Source organism: Vanacampus margaritifer, chromosome 10 (assembly GCF_051991255.1).
Source record: "Vanacampus margaritifer isolate UIUO_Vmar chromosome 10, RoL_Vmar_1.0, whole genome shotgun sequence".
NCBI classification, from domain to species: domain Eukaryota; kingdom Metazoa; phylum Chordata; class Actinopteri; order Syngnathiformes; family Syngnathidae; genus Vanacampus; species Vanacampus margaritifer.
This window is the reverse complement of record NC_135441.1, coordinates 15,248,732-15,267,913: the sequence shown is the minus strand read 5'-3', so window position 1 is coordinate 15,267,913 and position 19,182 is coordinate 15,248,732. Positions and strand designations below refer to the sequence as shown.

The window sequence follows — 19,182 nt, the reverse complement described above, 5'->3', positions numbered from 1 at the left end:
CATGGATTAGAGGGATGGAGGATGTAAAAGACACATAACAAAAGTGAGTGGGGTGTAATGTGAGAATGTAGGGTTTTGTGGAATAAAAAGGTATACACAAAAAAACAAAAAAGTTGTCAAAACTTTGACTTGGGCATCTACAGTATAAATCCTTACATGTTTCATATCAGTAGCCTCGAACCAGCGCAGGATACCCGGCAATTTGTACACAGTGGTGAAGGTTGTACGCTCGATCCACATAGACTTTAAGAAAAAGCAATTATATGTGATTTGTAAGGGCAGGAACTGTAACAACAACAATCACATACACAACAGTGGCTGTTACACGTGCGTAGTGTAATGAGATCAAACCCATAAGAGCTTTTTATATACTCTGCTGTTGTAAGTGTAAATAAGCACGATTAAGGCGCGGGCGTTAATAGACCATTAAAAAAATAATTGTGGCGTTAAGGAAGCCTTGAATTAACTTGACCTGCTCTTTCACAATGTTTATTTTTGTGGTTCTATTACAGTGGTGTATAACTTGTGTTCCTGTTCATATCATATCATATCATATCATATCATATCATATCATATATTATATTATATTATCGCCTCCCAGTGCAGAGGACGTGAGATCGAGTCCGGGCTTCGGCCTTCCTGGGTGGAGTTCTCATGTTCTCCTCATGCTTGCGTGGGTTTTCTCCGGGTACTCCGGTTTCCTCCCACATTCCAAAGACATGCATGGCAGGTTAATTGAACACTCCAAGTTGCCCATAGGTGTGATTGTCAGTGTGGATGGTCGTTCGTCTCTGTGTGCCCTGCGATTGGCTGGCAACCAGTTCAGGGTGTACCCCACCTACTGCCCGAAGCCAGCTGGAATAGGCTCCAGCACCCCCCGCGACCCTTGTAAGGAGAAGCGGTTAAAAAAATGGATGGATGGATATATTATATTATTACCATTTTAGTTGTATATAAAAATCGTAAAACCTAGTACCTCTCTGACAGTGCCAATCAAAATGTAACTTTTATCGCAGGGGTCACCAACCTTTTTGAAAGTGAGAGCCACTTCTTGGCCATACTGATAGGTGTAAGTGACTACACATTTGATACACACTTCTGAAATAACAAATTGGTATTATTCGTATTTGTGAAGCAATTGATCATGTTATTGATTTGTCGCAATCATTAGGGAACAGAAAAATATATGTAGTGTTCGCATTTTTAAATGATGACTGAGAAAATTACAATGTCCTATAACTGGTGACTATGAGCTGTTTTAAAAGAGAAGTCACCCCCCTCCCCCCAGAATTCTTGACAATAATGTGTTCTATGCAGCCCCACTAATCTAAATATGGTATTCTGGTTAATATTGCGTTAGTGGAATATGAGTTAAGCAGCAAAAGTGCCTGAGCCCCGAGCAACTGTGACGTCGTCTTCAGTCAACAGCAAGTGGCAAAATGGCCGCCCCCTGAGATGGATAAAAACGGCTGGATTTTGCTGCTTAACTCATGTTCCACAAATGTAATATTAATCTGAATGTCATGTTTAGACTAGTGAGGTCACATATAACATATTATTCCACATTAAGAACAACTCTGTGGGCTACTCATGTGGACCTCGCGGGCTACTTGGTACTTAGTGTTAAATTGGTGACCCCTGCTTGATAGCTTCAGGCAATATTTGGGATAAACCAAATGCATCAGATCAGGTAAACTTGTGCAAATATACCAAATGTAATCACTGTAATTATACTGAACTGATTTTAATACTACATGGACTGGGCACCATTTCACACTGATCATTATGACATTCACTCCTCTACGTTCATAAAAGTCTACTTACAGCAAACTCATTGTTTGGGTCCAAAGGTCCTTTCCTCACAGGTCTGGAATAATGAAAACGCTGCACGTAGTTGGACTTGTAGAAGCTAGAAGGAGTCATACAAAGGTCAGTGTCATTGAAATTCCAAACTCTTTTGCAGTGTTGGCTAAGTGCGCACGTTCCCCTCTTCAAACAGCACTGACTTGATGATCTGGTCCGGGACTGGTTTATTCTTCAGGCGAGGAGGGATTTCGAGGACAGGCCGGACGGTGAAACACTGGATATCTGTTGCGAATCACTGAGAATTTAAACATTAGCACGGTGGAAAATATAGTGCAACTGTTACAGTCCAATACCACCTCAGTCATATAAGTTGAAATTTGAAAAGCAGAAATTTAACTACCGTCTCAAATGTCACTATTTTTCAAATTTAATGAAAAAAAAAAAGATACTTGTGATTTTGCTCTGTATTTTTTTTTTTGGGGGGGGGGGGATTATTTTTCTTTATATATACAGTATATACTGTATACAGTTGTCTTGGTCATGTTTCAGTCTACCTCGAAAAGTCTTGGTTTTGTCTCGGCTCGGTCACAATATTCTCGTCTCGATAACGTCTTGATCTCGGTTGGTGTGGTCTTGACTACACTAACCGTTAAATTTTAAGTGTTAAAAACAGCTTGAGAGCAAACTATTAAACTCAAACTCCCTTGGACACTTGCCTGTCTGAGAATTGTTGTAAAACTCAGCCTCTCCCTCACTCTGTCGGAGCCGCACAGCATAAGCTTGCCTCAAGATTAAAAGTGTGGATGTCTGTGTGAGTGTTGTTTTTGGACAATAATTAGTAAGTTAGATCAGATAGGCTACTTTTGAGTACCTGTTTTCTTAACTCTTTGACTGCCAGACGTTTTCAGAAAAGGGATGCCTTGGGTGCCAGCCGATTTTAAGCATTTTGACTGATCTTTCAAGGTCCATAGAAAATTATGTGTTTGGACTATGGAAACACACATACTACCAAATGAAAGATTGGACTCTCACCTTTCACCAGAAAAAAAAGTTTGTTTCTACCTTATTCCGTTTTTCAGTAATCAACAATAGAAAATGGTTAGTTTCACCTCTGTTTTGAAACAAACGTCTTTTAACGTCTTTGGCACTCCTCCATAGGATTTTACTAAACGTTATTTAACGTTTTTGGCAGTCAAAGTTAAAAAGAAATAGTTGTCATGCTTCCGTGCAAAAAGAAGCCCGACAGCCACAAAGGTAAGTTTGGTATATATTAATTTCCACCTATTGCACTTTTTTTTTTATTGCATCACTCAAGGCTCTAAGACCCTATTTTAGTCTTTTAAAGTACTAAAGGATTTTTGTCTGATTGGGGAGAGATTAAGAAGAGTGCAGACTTAGATGTGCATGGCTGACTTTTTTATTTTTATTTGTATTTTATTTTTGGGGGGGATTTACCTCTATTAACCCATACAAACCCCAGACATGGCTCCCACCCTTTTAAATACTTGTTACACTTAATAAATTAAACTTTTAGCATGCAAATGTAGAATAAATACCGAGCTGCTGATGACGTTTTTCTTTTTAATTTTAAAAACCTAAACCAGAAACCGGGTTACAAATTGGTCACAAATAAAAATCAGCGATAGAGTGAATCCGCAATAACTGAAACGCAAAGCAGAGAGCGGACACTGTATCCTGTAGTTATATAGTTATTTTGTTGATGCGAGGACAGCTGCAAAGTAAGATTGCATTAAAAATAAATGTGCTGAATATTTATGTACATTCATTTATTCTGCTGCAAGGATACACTGGAGGGAAGAGTTGCGGATGTCGTCTCCAGGCATGGTGGTAGTATTGAGGCGCACGGCGCTGGGGAATTGGCTCATCAGTTGGTTTTGGAATTCCTCTCTGCGCTCATACTCCTTACCTCGGTGAATGAACACCTTGTTCTGTTGGATAATAAGCTGCTGTAAAAATTGCTATAACTTGCATTTGCGCTGTATTATTTTGACCACGTAAATTTGGCTCTTCAGCTTTTTCCAGACTGTTCTTCTAAAAGCTGCAATTGAATTTTTCCTTGGCACAGCAGATTATTCAATCAATTCAAAATTGAAAAAGTTAAGTACTCTCAGGCACCATTTTTTACTTTCTCAATCTCCTCTGTGTATGGTTGAGTTTCTTTTATAGTCCAGTCTGTTTATAAAATCGATCTGATGCATTGACCTGGAATACTTGACAGCTGTTTTTACTGTACAATTAAAGTTGACCAGTGTTAGTACACAGCACAAACACACACCCTGAGGAATGGAGGGTAGCCTTGCCCATAGTAGCCCACTGCAAAGTAGTCTGGTTTGGGCCTCAGGATCTTCATTATGTTCTCGTAGAAATTTGCTTGTTTCTTCTGCAAAAAAAGAAAGATGGATGTTTTTTTTTTCTTCTCGCTTTTATCTGCTTACAAAGCTTCACCCAGCAGAATGCATAGAGGTGAAAATAAAGTGCAAACCTTACAAGGTCACTTCTACATCCAAATAAATTCTGCTTGAACTGAGAGAGCAACTGCAGGACTCATGCAAGGCAATGAGAGTTTATTCCAATGTTTCCGAATAACTGAAGTCTAACCAATTGTGGAGAGATCATAAAAGTATTTGCCTGAAGGGAAATTAAATGACAGCATGAAGGGTATTAAATGAAAAATGGGGGTGAGGGTGTGCGGGGGCATGAAATTGCTCTGTAATGACAACGAATACATATGGTAATATTGTAACTACATTTGACAGTTTTTTTTTATTGTATTTGAAGAGCCAAAGAAATTTTAATCTTTAATTCACGACTTATCAGCACTCTATCATTGTTGCAGGATGTGACACTGCAAAACGACACATTACCAGTCTCTTGCCGAGTAGCTCGTAGTCAAAGATCTCGTTCTCGTACTGATCAGCAAGTTCCTTGCACAGAGTGATGGCCTCTTCCCACATCTGAACACACACACACACACACACGCACGCACGAACACACGCACGCACGCAACAGAAGAAATAAAAAAAGACAGCAGTGTCCTTCATTACACCATCTGCTGACAAACAGCCACCAGCTGGCCTCCAGGTCATTCATTTTATGGAAATCTCTGTGACAAATGAAGGGACTCAATCACTGTTTGAGAGAACATAAAGGACTCAGCGGAGATAGAAAATGAAAGTGTCACCAACACATGAAAAAGTGGCTATAAAATGTCTCATCATTATAGTGCAGCTAGCGCTATGTATTAACTTTTTACATAATAACATTTCCACTGGAGGGGAAGACCACTTTCCCAACTTATTGATTTGAGAGAATCGAAGAACATTTATGAACATAGCCACTTTAAAGAAACGTCATCTTGCTGATGTGTTAGGAGATCATGCAGACCTTGCCCATGTCAAAGTAGTCGATGATGGTGTCTGAGAGCGTCTCCTTGAGCTGCCGTTGGGTTTGGGAGCCGCGGAACTCAAAGTGGCTACACAAGTCATCTGACCACTGGAGGGTGAAAAAAAAATACAGAGGGAAGGACATCATGCATGTAAAAGGAGGTTGTAAATGTAATTTTATGTTGTATGTTTAAAAAAAAAAATCTGATATGTTGCAGATAGTGACACCACCTTATAATTTTATTTTATTTTTTTAGTTACAGAGTACTTTAACACAACGCTATTGTCAAATCGATAATCAGAAGAAGAGTTGAGGCATTTCAATTGACTGAAGCAAAAGGCTTTAATGAGCAGTCAGCACAGAGGCTCACTTGCAATTTACTCAGTCGATAAGTCGTTTAGTAACACAAACTTGCAACACAATTAAAACCCAACAGGACATCTAAGTTACACGCAAATACGCAATCACACAACTATACCTGAGATTTAAGTGCATTTTTCCATTTTGTACCTGTTTAATGGACTCTAAGTACACGCAACTTCTGCTATCTTCTGTTCACCAGACTAATGCATAGCATAGCAACAACAATGACAGCATCAAACTCTCCAAAGTTTACTTGCTGTGTGTACTTTGACTTGCACGGCCTAACTTTCAAGACAATCAGCTCTGAACCGCAGCTTTAACAAAGCATTGTACATTTAGAATGAATTTAAATAGGATAGAAAGTCTTTATTGTTAAAACAATAAAACTAAACTAATAAAAACATATGCATTGTGTTTCTAATTACATATAGGACTGATAAGACAAAATAAATCATTATGAGTCTTGAAGTTTTCTCACTACTGCACTTTTTATATCAGTTCTTTGCAACAGTCTGTACGAAGTCAGTGCTTTGGAACCAGTGGGTCAAAGGAAAGCTGCAGATGAAAAAGTATGGAAATTGAGACTGGTCATTGGAGAGATGCAAGTCTGCTACCAGGATACCCAACACAGTACACACACTCTACCTGGCTTGCATGTGAGTGACTTGGTTCTTTGTGTGTGTTTAATATATGCAAAATAAAAATTCTAGGCTTTCCACTGGGCATTTGTGTGTACATCCTTCTCATAAAGTCTCCAATTGCCTAAAATAAGGCACAGGAGGTCACACGCTTGTGCGTGTATGTGCATGCAGTGCATCCAATCACCATAGCCATGCAGCTTTAGTGGCCAATGTCGTGCCATAAACTAACCTCTGCGTTTTATCATTTAGAAGCCAGCTCGGCTATGTAACAATCCGTGCCCGTATAACAGTCTCACTGCAGACATGTGATTAGAGAGCAAGACGGGCTATAAATGTCACCGACTCAATTCCACTTTATGTGCTCACGTGTTAGCTACCTTGAGCAGGCGTGAGTGCAGCAGCAGCGTGTATGCCGCCTCTGTGTAGTTTTCGCCTTCCAGGTGAAGGTCCCGCAACTTGTAAAGATACCTGAACACACACGAACACATATAGGAAGAGGTCAAGTGCAAACAATGTGAGTCATGTATTATTCCACTAGATGACACTGTTGGACAACCTGATGCATTCGTCACATGTCTGTCATTCTCAACAATTTCTGCTCCTCAACCAATTGCAGTGAACATTTCTTTAGCTACACATGCATGCACAAACGAGAGATACAAGAGATTTAAATAAATGAATAAATAAATAATAATCTGCCTTAACAATTATATTAATAGTTAGTTATAATTGAACTGTTAAAAAAAAATCATTTAACATTTTTAGCTTTTTAAAGCTTGATACACCGAAATAGGAGAAGAACAAAAGTGTTGTGAGTGTACATTACATTAATTTTTTTTTTTAAAAACCTTCACTTTCATTGAATAGAAAGCAAGCCAAGCAGATGGTATACAATAATGCACATGTTCCACTCGGAAGCGGAGCTCACATTCACAAATACACTCTGATTGGCTTTACAGCATAAACGGTCAGCAGAAATGCACAATGGGACATGACAAAATGCATAATCTCCTTTTGCGCTATGAGCCGGTCTCCCACTTCCCACCCATCAGGCCCTTCTTTCTCCTACCGCTCTCCCTCAGTCAGACCAAGTGCTGATCCAGTGGATTGTGACATTAATTCAGCAGGACATGTATAATCCCTTATGAGATTATGGAGCCTCACACACACTTGTTCACACACGCGCGCACCCACACAGAAGTGAAATGCACAATATGTCAGAGGCAAGATGGAAATACCTGATATACATTCCTTCGCGATTGATGTCCTTGTAGAAGTTCTGTAAATGCAAGACAATAATGGTCAGTGATAATGTGCAGCACGTCATTATATACATTTTCTAAACAGGATCAACTACACTGCATTTGTTTGTGTGTGCTCTTATACTGTATATTGGTCCATATGGTGTATATTGCATGATCATTTGATGTGTCACATAAGCTCTCGGGTTACTAATGTTCAATGATTTCAACAGAAAACAGGAGGCTAGTGATGCAACCCTTTAGCAATATGAACCGTCAGACATAGTAACTCACAATGTGGAGTCACAGGCCTCTTCATTAGGTACACCTGCACAATTCAGTGCAGTATTTTATTTACAAAAATGGTGGTTGTTTGTAGTGATGTAGAAATAGACATGTCGTCATACTGAGAGGCACACTCATGGTGCAGATTAATTTACTAAAATAAAATAAAATAAAACCTCAGTATGATGTGCTACAGATCTACACAATTTCAAACTACAGCAATCATAACAAACAATGTCAGATCATATGCACAGTAACAACCACAATCGTCATTTATTTATTTATTTTATACATTTTCTTTTATTGAAATATATTAACCTATTCTTGTATCTATTGAAATAAGTCAAAACATAATGGGTAGAACTATATAAGTTTTTAACTTCTTCCTACCCTACCTTTTGAACATGTAAACTATTTTCTTTCTTCATATTCTTGTTTTTTTTCTTTTTTAATTCAACTTATATTTCATACTTGTAATGTGTTTTTTGTGTTTCTATGTTTATATGTTCAATAAATCAACCAACCAACCAACCAAATCTACTGTAGGCTGTATGCAGACTTACAGCAAGCCCCAAATTATTCCTACACCTGATGCCATTGCTGAAGCTAAATGATAGCCTTTCCATTAAAAAATAAAAAAATAAATAAATAAATAGTTCATATGAGGGGTGTCAAACTCATTTTTGTCACGGCCACTTTATATGACTTCTGTTGGAGAGCTGTTACGACGGTGAAACCAATTAAATGTTTAGTTGTCTCATCTTATAATTACATAATACACAACAAAATTAATAGATTACTAGTTTCAAAATAATAAGTCAAGGACAGTTTGTCCAATTATTGGATTATTACAAAAAAGGCTAACAAAAAAAACTTGCAAAATCTCAATATTATTATTTATAAGCGATGAGAATGAAAAATTCTGGTACAGATTTTATCAAGGGTCATTTAACTGTTTGACTACCAAAAACGTTAAATAACGTTTAGTAAAATCCTACGGAGGAGCGCCAAAGACGTTAAAAGACGTTCACCAAGTTTTTAGTTTTTTTTTGGGAAACGGGTGGACGAAAGCCTTGGCCAGCTGTGCTGAAAGTATCAAGCATATCTAGTTAGTATAATGACTATTTTTGGCCCCTAGATGGCAGCGATGACTCTTTGGACAAGGTCGGGTAGGCGTCAGTAGTAGAAGACGTGAGGCGGAGCTAGAGTGTTGAGGGGACAATGGCTGAGAAAGCGAAAATGGCGACCGGTAGGAAGCAGCTCACGCTTGATTGTTTTTTTCAAAGAAGAGAAGCATCAACCAGTGCTAAAGAGCACATTGATGACGACGATGATGATGATGGTGACTCCGAGGTTGACGCCGAAGTTGGAAGCGTTGTTGCGGCGGCTATGATCACGTCATAAAGCCTAACCGGCTAGCGATGCTAACGCCGGAAAACGCGGAGCACAACGGAGCACTTCTGCACAGGTGGACGTACAATGGTACAATTGGTAGTATGTGTGTTTCCATAGTCCAAACACAAAATTTTCTGTGGACCTCGAAAGATCAGTCAAAATGCTTAAATCGGCTGGCACCCGCGGCATCTCTTTTCTGAAAACGTCTGGCAGTCAAAGAGTTAAGTTGACACACAATTTGCTTTTGTGGGCCACATCAAATTTTGTGCCGGGATGGATTTTGCCCCGGGGCCTTGAGTTTGAGACCTGTGGATGATGTTTTGGGGATCGCTGTCCATGTTTCGTTACGTTGAGCCACATTTAAAGACTTTGGAGGTTAGTCCTCCTTTTGTATGCATCAGCAAAACAGCCGCAGAGTATGATGCGCCGGCTATCATGCTTGACAAATAGTATATAGTGTTCTTATGTTACAAAGCACCACCTTGACTCCTTTAAAAAATACATCTTGTGGCCAAAGAGCTCAATCTCTGTCTTGTTGGAACATAAAAAATGTGTCCAGTGGGCATTTGGCTTGTCTATGTGGGCAGCAGCAAATTACAGCCGAGCTTGAAGCTGGTGGTTTCGAAAGACAAACTACTAGCTCGAAGCAATCATGATCACTAACAAGTTAATATGGCTTAGCCTTGCCAAGTTAAAATACATTCTATAACCTTAAGCAACATTTATAGTCAAAGAGTTAGGTGAAAGTATGCATGTCGTATTTAAGCTTGTATTTGACCCTGTGTAAATTTGGAATACGTCAATTTTTTTGCACTCTAATCTTGTTAAGGCTGTAAAACTGTTGACATTGACTCTAAGCGTCATCTGTTGCATTCAGTAAAAGAACATTTGTTAAAAATCAGCAATGCCATCCCCTGTCTTATTAAACATGTTTATATTTGGAAAATGAAGACTTTTTAATGCACACCTCTCTTTCTCATTAGATTCTGTAGGTGCATCCAATAACAAGTGAGTGTAAGCACGCAGTCATTGAGGGGCAAAAGCTACTCTACTGTGAGTTTTTCCACTATTTTCTCTTCCCCGCAAAGGTCAGACATAGCATCGGTGCGGAATAGTATCAGTGTGCTGGCTTCCCTCCGGAGAATGCCCATCTACATGAAGGTCATGTGCTCCGTGGTGCCTCATAGCCAAGTGAGTCAACTTCTCATTACGTGATGATGCACCAAAGCGGCAGCTGTTAACAACACCTAACCAGCACTACTGTGACGTTTGCAGGTGAGCACCCGGGGAGATAATAAGACCACGAGACTAGAGGATACTTTTTAGCTGTGCATGTGAGTTTGTGGTCAACAATTTTGTATACTGCAGTAAAATATCTCACTGAATGTTAAAAATGGGCAAATATATGTAAAAGGGAAATGAATGCACAAGAACAAGAAGAAATGCAACTGCTATAATACTCACAGGCACGTGTTCTTTATCCTCTGCGAAGAACAACTAATATTACTCCCTAACTTAGGAACTGAGACGTTTCATGTGCAATATATCTGAATGGCTGTATTATACTGCCCCCAGGTGGCCAAGACGAGCACAACATGAGTCACACAAAGCCCAAAGAATTGAAGATGAAAATGTCACAAAAACTGTTCAGTTTGTTACAATGCATTCATGTAAATTTCAATAAATTTTAATGGGGAAGACCATTTGAGACTTGAGTGTTTGAGTGTTGCCACGGTACGAATTACACTTGTGTATTACAATATGGCACAGGCCAATAGGCTGCATATGGCTCTTGGGCTGTATACTACAGCATGCCCAAGGTTTGACATAACTTTTGGGACGTCCTGAGGACAGACACGCTTTCTCCAGTTATACCAACCTGTCAAATTGTTGAGGACCACAGCACCAGAAGGCTGTAACAACCCGCAAGCAAACATTTGAAGAACGGGACTTACGAGGAGGTTGACGGTGCAGCTCATACGATTGTTGCGGCTGTCATCCCTCATCACGGTGCGGTAGTCGAGCAGACGGGTGAGGAGTCCCTTCACCAAGGCAACAAAGTGCTGCACTTGAGGTCTTAAAGCGGACTTCTCTGAAGCACAATCCAGCAGTCTGGCAAGATAGAGGCCAACAATGTTCTAGGCTTTTTGAGATAACCATGCGGCCACACAAAATACATGTTTGGAACTTTTCTCGGGCAAAAAGGTGAGACCCAAAAGATACAGTAATGCACGATTTTAAATAATTTAAAAACAAGTGTGTGTGTATATATATATATATATATATATATATATATATATGTATCTATATATGGACAAATGTATTGGGACCTTGCCATTGCACCATTAAGAAGTGAATACTGTAGAAAATGGGAAGCGTTGCTCCACTGGAGAATTGCGATGTCAGAGGCCATTGATGCTACCAATAGTAATAGCTGTAAATGGTACTTCATTTATATTGGGCTTTTCCACTTTACAAGGCCCTCAAAGCGCTTTACATTCGACTACTGATTCACGTACTGATGACACAACATCAGGCGCAACTGGGGGTTCTGTATCTTGCTCAAGGACACTTCGACGTGGTCACAATGGCATTGGATCGAACCCACAACCACTGGGTTGTGAGACGACCACTCTACCACTAAATGACGCCACCTCCATTGTTTTTTTGAAGTACCCTTTTAGACACTCAGTCAATGCATAAAGTGTTAAAAAAGAAAGACAGAAGGAACAACAATGTAAAAATAATTATACAAATCAATTATTTCAAATTTTTAGAAGGTCTTAAAAAAAGAAAGAAACAACAACAATGGTAAAATAATTATGTCGAAATTTTGGAAGGTCGTCCGCAAACTTTGCCCGCAAAGCATAAAATTGTACAAAATGCCTTGGAAGAGTAAAAACTAAAAAGTCACCCCCCTGAGTCATTATTTAATGGATTATGAGGTGAATCACAATACTTTTGTCCATTTTTTTCTTGCAGCCTACATGGTTTCCAGTAGTTGCATGTATCGCTCATCTCCGCCTCCGCCCTCCACTTCGTGGTCCAACTTGAGGATGATCTCGTTCTCAAACTGCAGAAGGCGAGATTTGAATAGGAGCAGCAAGACAAAAGGATGATTAAAAAAAAAGACAAGCGAAGGAAAAAGGAGGAGTCGATAGGGGAATTAATTATGCAAGTAGAATGAAGGTATCTGTTTTACTTTTATGCACGGTGTCAAAGAAAATCGATGGTACAGTGCAGCGCACGTGCGTGCGCATGCACCCGAAGGCATTTGTACGTGTGTCATTTTTATGTGCACTTGATTAATGACACGTTAGTCTGCCATGCGCATGTACCTTGTTGAAATTCCCTGAGTGTCCATGTTCGCAAGTGATCATGTCAAAGAAAATAGGAATGGTGGCCCGCCTCAACTCCTCTTCTGGGATCAAAGTCATCTCCAGGATAGGACCAACCATGCCAGGTATGAAGCAGATCTTATGGCTGCCTGGAGGAAGTGAAAAGGAATGCAGGTAACATTAATTCCTAGTCCAGATGGATAGATGCATAAACTAATAAAACTAATAAGTCTATTGCTTTCAACATGCACTGATCAATCAAATGCATAACTGACCGAATGGCAAAGTGAAGTCAAGTAACCCAACAAAACCTTTCCATATCTGTTCTGTTAGACCAGTGGTAACAAAACTATGGCCGAGGTGGCAATTGTGGCGTGTCATGCTTTTTTCCAGTGGCCCGTGGAAAATACTATAAAATGGCATTTGATACGCCCCACTCAGCTATTAAAAAAAAAAAAAAAGTTTAGAGATTGAGAGTGAAAAATAGGTAGCTAATCAATGTATTTATATACTGTAGCGCGTATCTAGATATGCAAAGACACAAATAAAAGATTTGAACTAGAACCTTCAAAGGATTACATTTTTAAATCAGATTATTCACATTTTAGAATTTTGATTAATCACGGTTAATTCCTTAAGTAAAAAAAATGTGCTTGCCAAATTTGAAAAGCACCTGTTGTGTTAAATCTTTTGACATTTAATGTTATGAGGATTTCTTCGACATTATTTGATCCACAGCACGCTCCCATCCTCCCCTTTTTCTAATAATTTAATTACTTGCATAATTTAAAATGACAAAGAAAATGACCCCAGTTGTTTGACATGAACACATATTCTGAATGTCATATGTAAACATTTATTAAATGCTTTACTTTAAACTTGTAGCTATGGTTATTGTTCAAACACAACCTGTGCTACCTTGAACATAACCATCCGCTGTCAAGATAAAGGATTATCTGCTGTCAAAATTAATATATAATCTGCATTAATAAATGATTAATGCAATATTTTTTTGATTAATCAATGAGTTAATGCTTTAACTTGATTTTGAACATTTAAAGGGATACTTGACTCATTGAGCCATTTTCAGCAGTAAAAAGGTAATATTTTGTCCAGAATGAATTTGATAACTTCATTATTTTTCATGTACAATTAATACCTTTAATAACTAATTTTTCCACTTGCTGTCGACTAAAGATGACATAGGGAGTAGATAACGACCAAGCACGGCTCACCTGTTTTCTAGCTTTAGTCAGCAAAGTTAGCCATGATTAGCAGTTGAGTAGCAATTAAAGTCGAAAAAATTTAAAGTGGCCCTTGCGTCCTTCCATTTTTCTGTATGCGGTACTCACATAAAAAAGTATGGACACCCATGTGTTAGACTGTCATCTAGACTGGCCTTTTTTTTTTATTTTGAAAAAAAAAAACAACAACAAAAAACAACAAAAACTCAAATATTCTCATTGTGTTTAGATTATTAATTAAAGGGCATTCATTTTCTCCAGACAGACAGGAAGACAGACGAGACAACTAGATACAGTAGATGCAAGATAGGCAAATTCAAGGCTCAAAAATGTCCGTAGGTGTGAATGTAAGTACGTGTAGGAGTTTGTTTGTAAGTGCTTGCAATTAAGTGATGACCAGTGAAGGTGGTCCTCCGCCTTTCACCCAAAGCCAGCTGAGATCGTCTCCAACTCACATGTGACCCTAATGAAGGCCAAGCACTGTAGAAAACAGTTGGATGTATGGTGGATATATTGTATAATATGATATATGATATGACCGGAAACAATATAAGGCATGGCACTGTTCAGTATGATATATCGAATTGCATTGTTTCATGTGATATGATACTATTCTATAGTATACTGCATGATATATAGTCAAGTACTATTTGATAAGATATACTATTGCATAGTTATGTTATTGTACTGTATGATACATGATCCTGTATTTTATTGCTTGATATGACATATTATAAAGTATATGCTGCAACTGAATGATGTGTAGGACTTACTTACCCAGTTTGAACCAAATGTCCCGAATCGCAAAGCCAATGAGTCGTCTCATATCTCCATATCTGAAATAAAGAGCCAGTCAATCCCAAAACTAATTTTCCACCATTAAAAAAAAATGAACATCCCGCTGGGAAAAGTAACGCTCCACTAATCTGCTTTAACATGAACCTAATTCAATTATCTATCCACACGCCATCCAAATCTGGTGTAGGAGTATAAACAGTGATGCAGATCCTGAAATAGATGTGTTTCATTAGAGCCCAGGGAGAAGGTGTGCGAGTGATGTGGCCTTTCTCTCACTTGGCTAGAATCTTGTTCCTCTTTGTTGGCGAGAAATGTTGCAGCTGCAGAGATTCCTGAGTAATGAATGCCACCGCCAAGTGGAAGTAGTTATTCCACAACTAGATGGGAAGAAAGAGGACGTACGATGCACGTTCACGTCAAAACCAACACAGACGAATCCAGCAATTAGTTGCATTTGCACAGCTATACTCACCTGTACTTCAAAATCATCATTGTTGAGGAACTTTTTATTCATTGTGTCAGCATAAGTATTGATGGCTCTCAGGAACACCCTAAATCACAACAAATATAGCCAACATATGCAGCATAATGAATCAGCGCTAGCTTGTCTGCCACGAGGATTGATTACTCCATAAAGAAGTACCTGTAAGACCTGCTGTACCCTGTAGCTTTTTAACTACTCCTTGCCATTTGAAAAGGTTTACAATTTAAAAAAAAAAAAAAAAAAAAGAAGCCTGCTCACAGATGCATACCTGTTCTGCACCATGATCATGGCCATCCAATCTGAAGGGTACACATGCTTCCCGATCAGGTCTTTAAAAAGTAAGAAGGACTCCATCAGAAAGTCCTGGAATGAAGAGAACACACTTTCTTATTGGAGATGTACGCAATTATTGTACGCACACGCACGGCACTTACCACTAGATCTGAGGTTTTCGTGAAGGTTTCTATGTATGTGGAGTAATGACGGTCATCCATTTGACTGAGAATGGCTGTCATGCAGGCCACCACCCGGGACTATTCACATCGTTTTTATGTGGAGGGCACAAGGAGAGAGAGAGTTGTGGTTACCAATCAGTTGTACGCAGCTGCTCCTCAAATGAATGTGACACATCAAACAAGCAAAACAAAGAAGGCTGATTCGCAAAAAAAAGACAAATTGTGCCCTTTTTAAAAAACAACAAAAACAACAACATTTTTCTCCAGAAAAATATACAAATGTCGGTGTCATATAGTTAAGCTTATAGAAACAAATTTAGAGAACTCACCATTCACACACATTCATTTTGTTAATCTGGATGAATTTGCATATACAGTGGGACATCGACTTGTGTGTGACCATATTTACTTTTACAAGTTATGAGTCACTGCTCAGATGATTTTTGTTTTGTTTGTTTTGTGTGGTGAGCAATTTTTTTTAGTTATGAGCATGGCATGGTAAACTTCACACAAAGCAACAGTTTGGCAGGTGAACAAATCTAAACAGCTTATGGCTGTTTATTGCCCCTCCTAGTTGAAGTTTACTATAAAACAAAGAGAGCTACAGATAGTGTATTTAAGCAAACCACACTTTGCCTTATTTAAAGGGGAAGTCAACCCCCCAAAAAAAATCTCGACAATAATATGTTCGAAGCAGACCCAAGAATCTAAATGTAGTTTTCTGGTTAATATTGCGTTAATGGAATGTGAGTTAAGGAGCAAAATCCTGCAGTTTTTGTCAATATCAGGAGGCGGCCATTTTGCCACTTACTGTTGCGTGAAAATGACATCACAGTTGCCCAGGACTCGAGTAACAACCAATCACAGCTCAGCTTAAAAAAAACTGGTGAGCTGTGAGTGGTCGTTGCCTGAGCAACTGTGATGTCATATTCAGTCGACAGCAAGTGGCAAAATGGCCGCCCCCTGAGATGGACAAAAAAGGCTGCAGGGACCGATCCACTACTTGGGTCAATTTGACCCATCTTTCTGGATGATTTTTTTGTTATTTTAGAGAGAAGACTTTTAAAAATAGTTGGGTCAAGAATAATCCAAATTGGATCAACCATTTAGGTTTCAGTTTACTGAGGAAGTGCGGCGCCTCCTCCAACTCCCTATCCGTGTGTCTGTATTACAGTACATTGGCCCCAGAGGGTCAAGGTGCGTACACAAAGAGGAGGCCGGTTTAATTAAAGCATGCGATCACGATGCAAGACGTGTTTAATGCTTCATTAACATTGCCTTGAGAAAGCATTTATACACAGTGAACATAGATGAAAGAATATTCATGGCACATCTATTGCTAAACTTAAAAATTGCTGTTCACAGATATTCTCCATCCAATCTGGCTGAGCTGGAGCTTTTTTGTGTGGGCAAAGAATAGGCAACAATTTCAGTGTGTACATGTGCAGGTAAAAAATACCCTGAAAGGCTCTTAGCTGTAATTGCAAAGACAGGTGGAATACTAATGGACAATTTCACACCACATTTTTCTTCAGATTTTTATGTGCCTAAAATTTTGAAAACTATCCATCATTTCCGTTCCAATTCACAAATATGACTTCCAACAAGAGCGCACTACAGAAAATGGATGGCAACACTGAAAACTACTACCAAAGGAAACAACAAACTTAAGAAGGGATTAAAGCAGAAATTCATTCATTGAAAAACTTTTCCACAAGACCTTCACAAGGGCAAAAAGACTGAATATGAGAACAATGCGAAAACGAACCAGCAATGAACTGGGAGAACACAAACACACATGGGTATGAATGTAAAAACAGATTGTATGAATACGTGTACGGGAACCTAATATATACCACAGTGCACTTTCATTCCTATTTTTAGAGCGTAGCAAGGAAAAACACAGACAATGTTACTAGTGACCTTGCTACCTATCTGCTCCTGACCTACAGTATCAATTTATATTGGGAAACCTTTAACCAGAAAAAGCACAATACATGGGTCAGAAAGAGGTCAGTGGACCAGACAGGACAGTAGGAGGACGTTGCAGTTTTGGCAGTTAATACAGCAATAACTTATAGTTGAACTGACGGGAAATTAACCTGCATTTGTCATGAATATTGGTTTGAAGTATTTTGCCGTCAAAAAGACACGATTAAATGCACTGTACTATATTCCTGTGGCTGTAGTTTGCAGTGGTGCATAACTGCACTGCATCATACTGGGATGTGTGCTAACAAGACTATGGCTGGATTTCAAAGTAAAAGCAAAACATTGCAAAGGCCTACATACAAACATCCACAGAAGCATTCAAACCAGTCAGCTGGTGTGTAGCTGGTCACATGACCTGTTGCCCCACTTTGGTTTACAGTAATTAGTCCGGACCTACATTATGTAGAGTAAAATTTCTTTAACAACAAACTCACACTGAACTCCTGGGTGAAGAATGTTTACATTGCTTGGTTATATCATCAAAATTGAATATATTATGAAGTGTTTGTGTGTGTGTGTGTGATCTTATGCAACCAGGAGGAGATTAGTGACAAAACAGGACACAGATGCTAGGGAGCTGGCGAGTCCTGGGATTTGCCCCTCTTTCTCCCCCCATCTCCTCTTCACTCATTTAATTTCCCTCACTTTTTCTCCTCACTTATCACTCGTGTACATAATGCATCAATATCTATTATCGCCCACCTGTATCCAAACAGCACCAGAGAATTAACCTGCCAAATGATACCATTAAAATGTTTAGGATATTGCCAAAGCCGCAAGTGTTGTGATTAAATCAAACACTGATTTAATCACTTACCATGTTGAGCGTTTGGAAACATATCAAATGCATCTCTTTTTCTCTTAAAAACAGATTCAATGTAAGTCAACAGCTCTGAACCCTGTCATTACAGATTACCGCCCCCCATGAGATGCCCAGCGGTGGGGAAACGGTTATATAAGACTGATGCAATTAAATATGATTAATTATGATCATTAAGTTTTAATTGAGAAAGAGCAGAGATTTGTCAGCTCGTATTTGAAGGATTAAAAGATGAAAGCTAGGCGCGGACTGGACGCAATAGATGCACACAAAAATTTTGCTTCAAAAGTCAAATGAATGATCCATTTTCCAAACTGCTGAAAAGGCAAAAAAATAAAAAAAAATAAAAAATAAAAATAAAAAATAAAAAATAAAATAAAAAAAGATTTTTGGTTTATTCGATTTACCAATAAAAATGACCACTATGCTCCACATTATGGATAGTGCCGGAATTGATTAAATGGTCTTTTGTTGCATGGACATTCTTCCAGGTTATTGGTTCGAACTGTTTTTGAAACTGATGCAGTACATTTTTTTGCTTGGCTAAAAAAGATTGATGGTAGTTTAAATCTGGAATGAATACAATTAAAATAATTTGGTCAACCAGCATAACGTAAAATATTTTGTCATGTGAGTTCACTGTAAAGGCCGTAAAGTACCTAAACTTGCATCTAACCCACCATACCAGAAGGCAAGTAAAGCAACTCCTGTATTCCTCACAAGCTTTTTATTCTTTTCATGTCCATCTCTATCCTGCGAAGGTCCTTTAATGACCATCCCAACCAAGCTGGCATTATGTTGCACTCAACTGTGATTTCACATCTTTAAAAATACAAGCCATCAAGAGACACAGGAAGCCTGCAGAATTTCTTGCCAATGCCCTCACAGGAGTGGACACGGGTATGAGCTTCATCT

The 19,182-nt window shown here is 38.8% G+C and overlaps 1 protein-coding gene across 2 annotated transcripts in view; it reads right to left on the bottom strand.

The window, feature by feature from the left end:
- The window catches only part of dock2 (dedicator of cytokinesis 2), a 139,391-nt gene that overhangs the window by 6,411 nt on the left and 113,798 nt on the right, over positions 1 to 19,182 (bottom strand). For both annotated transcript variants that reach the window (XM_077578871.1, XM_077578872.1), the window contains 17 exons: positions 15,435 to 15,533; positions 15,269 to 15,363; positions 14,989 to 15,067; positions 14,793 to 14,893; positions 14,496 to 14,554; positions 12,475 to 12,623; positions 12,124 to 12,209; positions 11,092 to 11,248; positions 7,454 to 7,494; positions 6,593 to 6,683; positions 5,212 to 5,319; positions 4,692 to 4,781; positions 4,103 to 4,207; positions 3,614 to 3,755; positions 2,007 to 2,088; positions 1,825 to 1,909; positions 157 to 243 (listed from right to left, as the gene is read on the bottom strand). In XM_077578871.1, the coding sequence (XP_077434997.1) occupies positions 157 to 243; positions 1,825 to 1,909; positions 2,007 to 2,088; positions 3,614 to 3,755; positions 4,103 to 4,207; positions 4,692 to 4,781; positions 5,212 to 5,319; positions 6,593 to 6,683; positions 7,454 to 7,494; positions 11,092 to 11,248; positions 12,124 to 12,209; positions 12,475 to 12,623; positions 14,496 to 14,554; positions 14,793 to 14,893; positions 14,989 to 15,067; positions 15,269 to 15,363; positions 15,435 to 15,533 (1,656 nt within the window). The remainder of the gene's footprint in view (positions 1 to 156; positions 244 to 1,824; positions 1,910 to 2,006; positions 2,089 to 3,613; positions 3,756 to 4,102; positions 4,208 to 4,691; positions 4,782 to 5,211; positions 5,320 to 6,592; positions 6,684 to 7,453; positions 7,495 to 11,091; positions 11,249 to 12,123; positions 12,210 to 12,474; positions 12,624 to 14,495; positions 14,555 to 14,792; positions 14,894 to 14,988; positions 15,068 to 15,268; positions 15,364 to 15,434; positions 15,534 to 19,182) is intronic.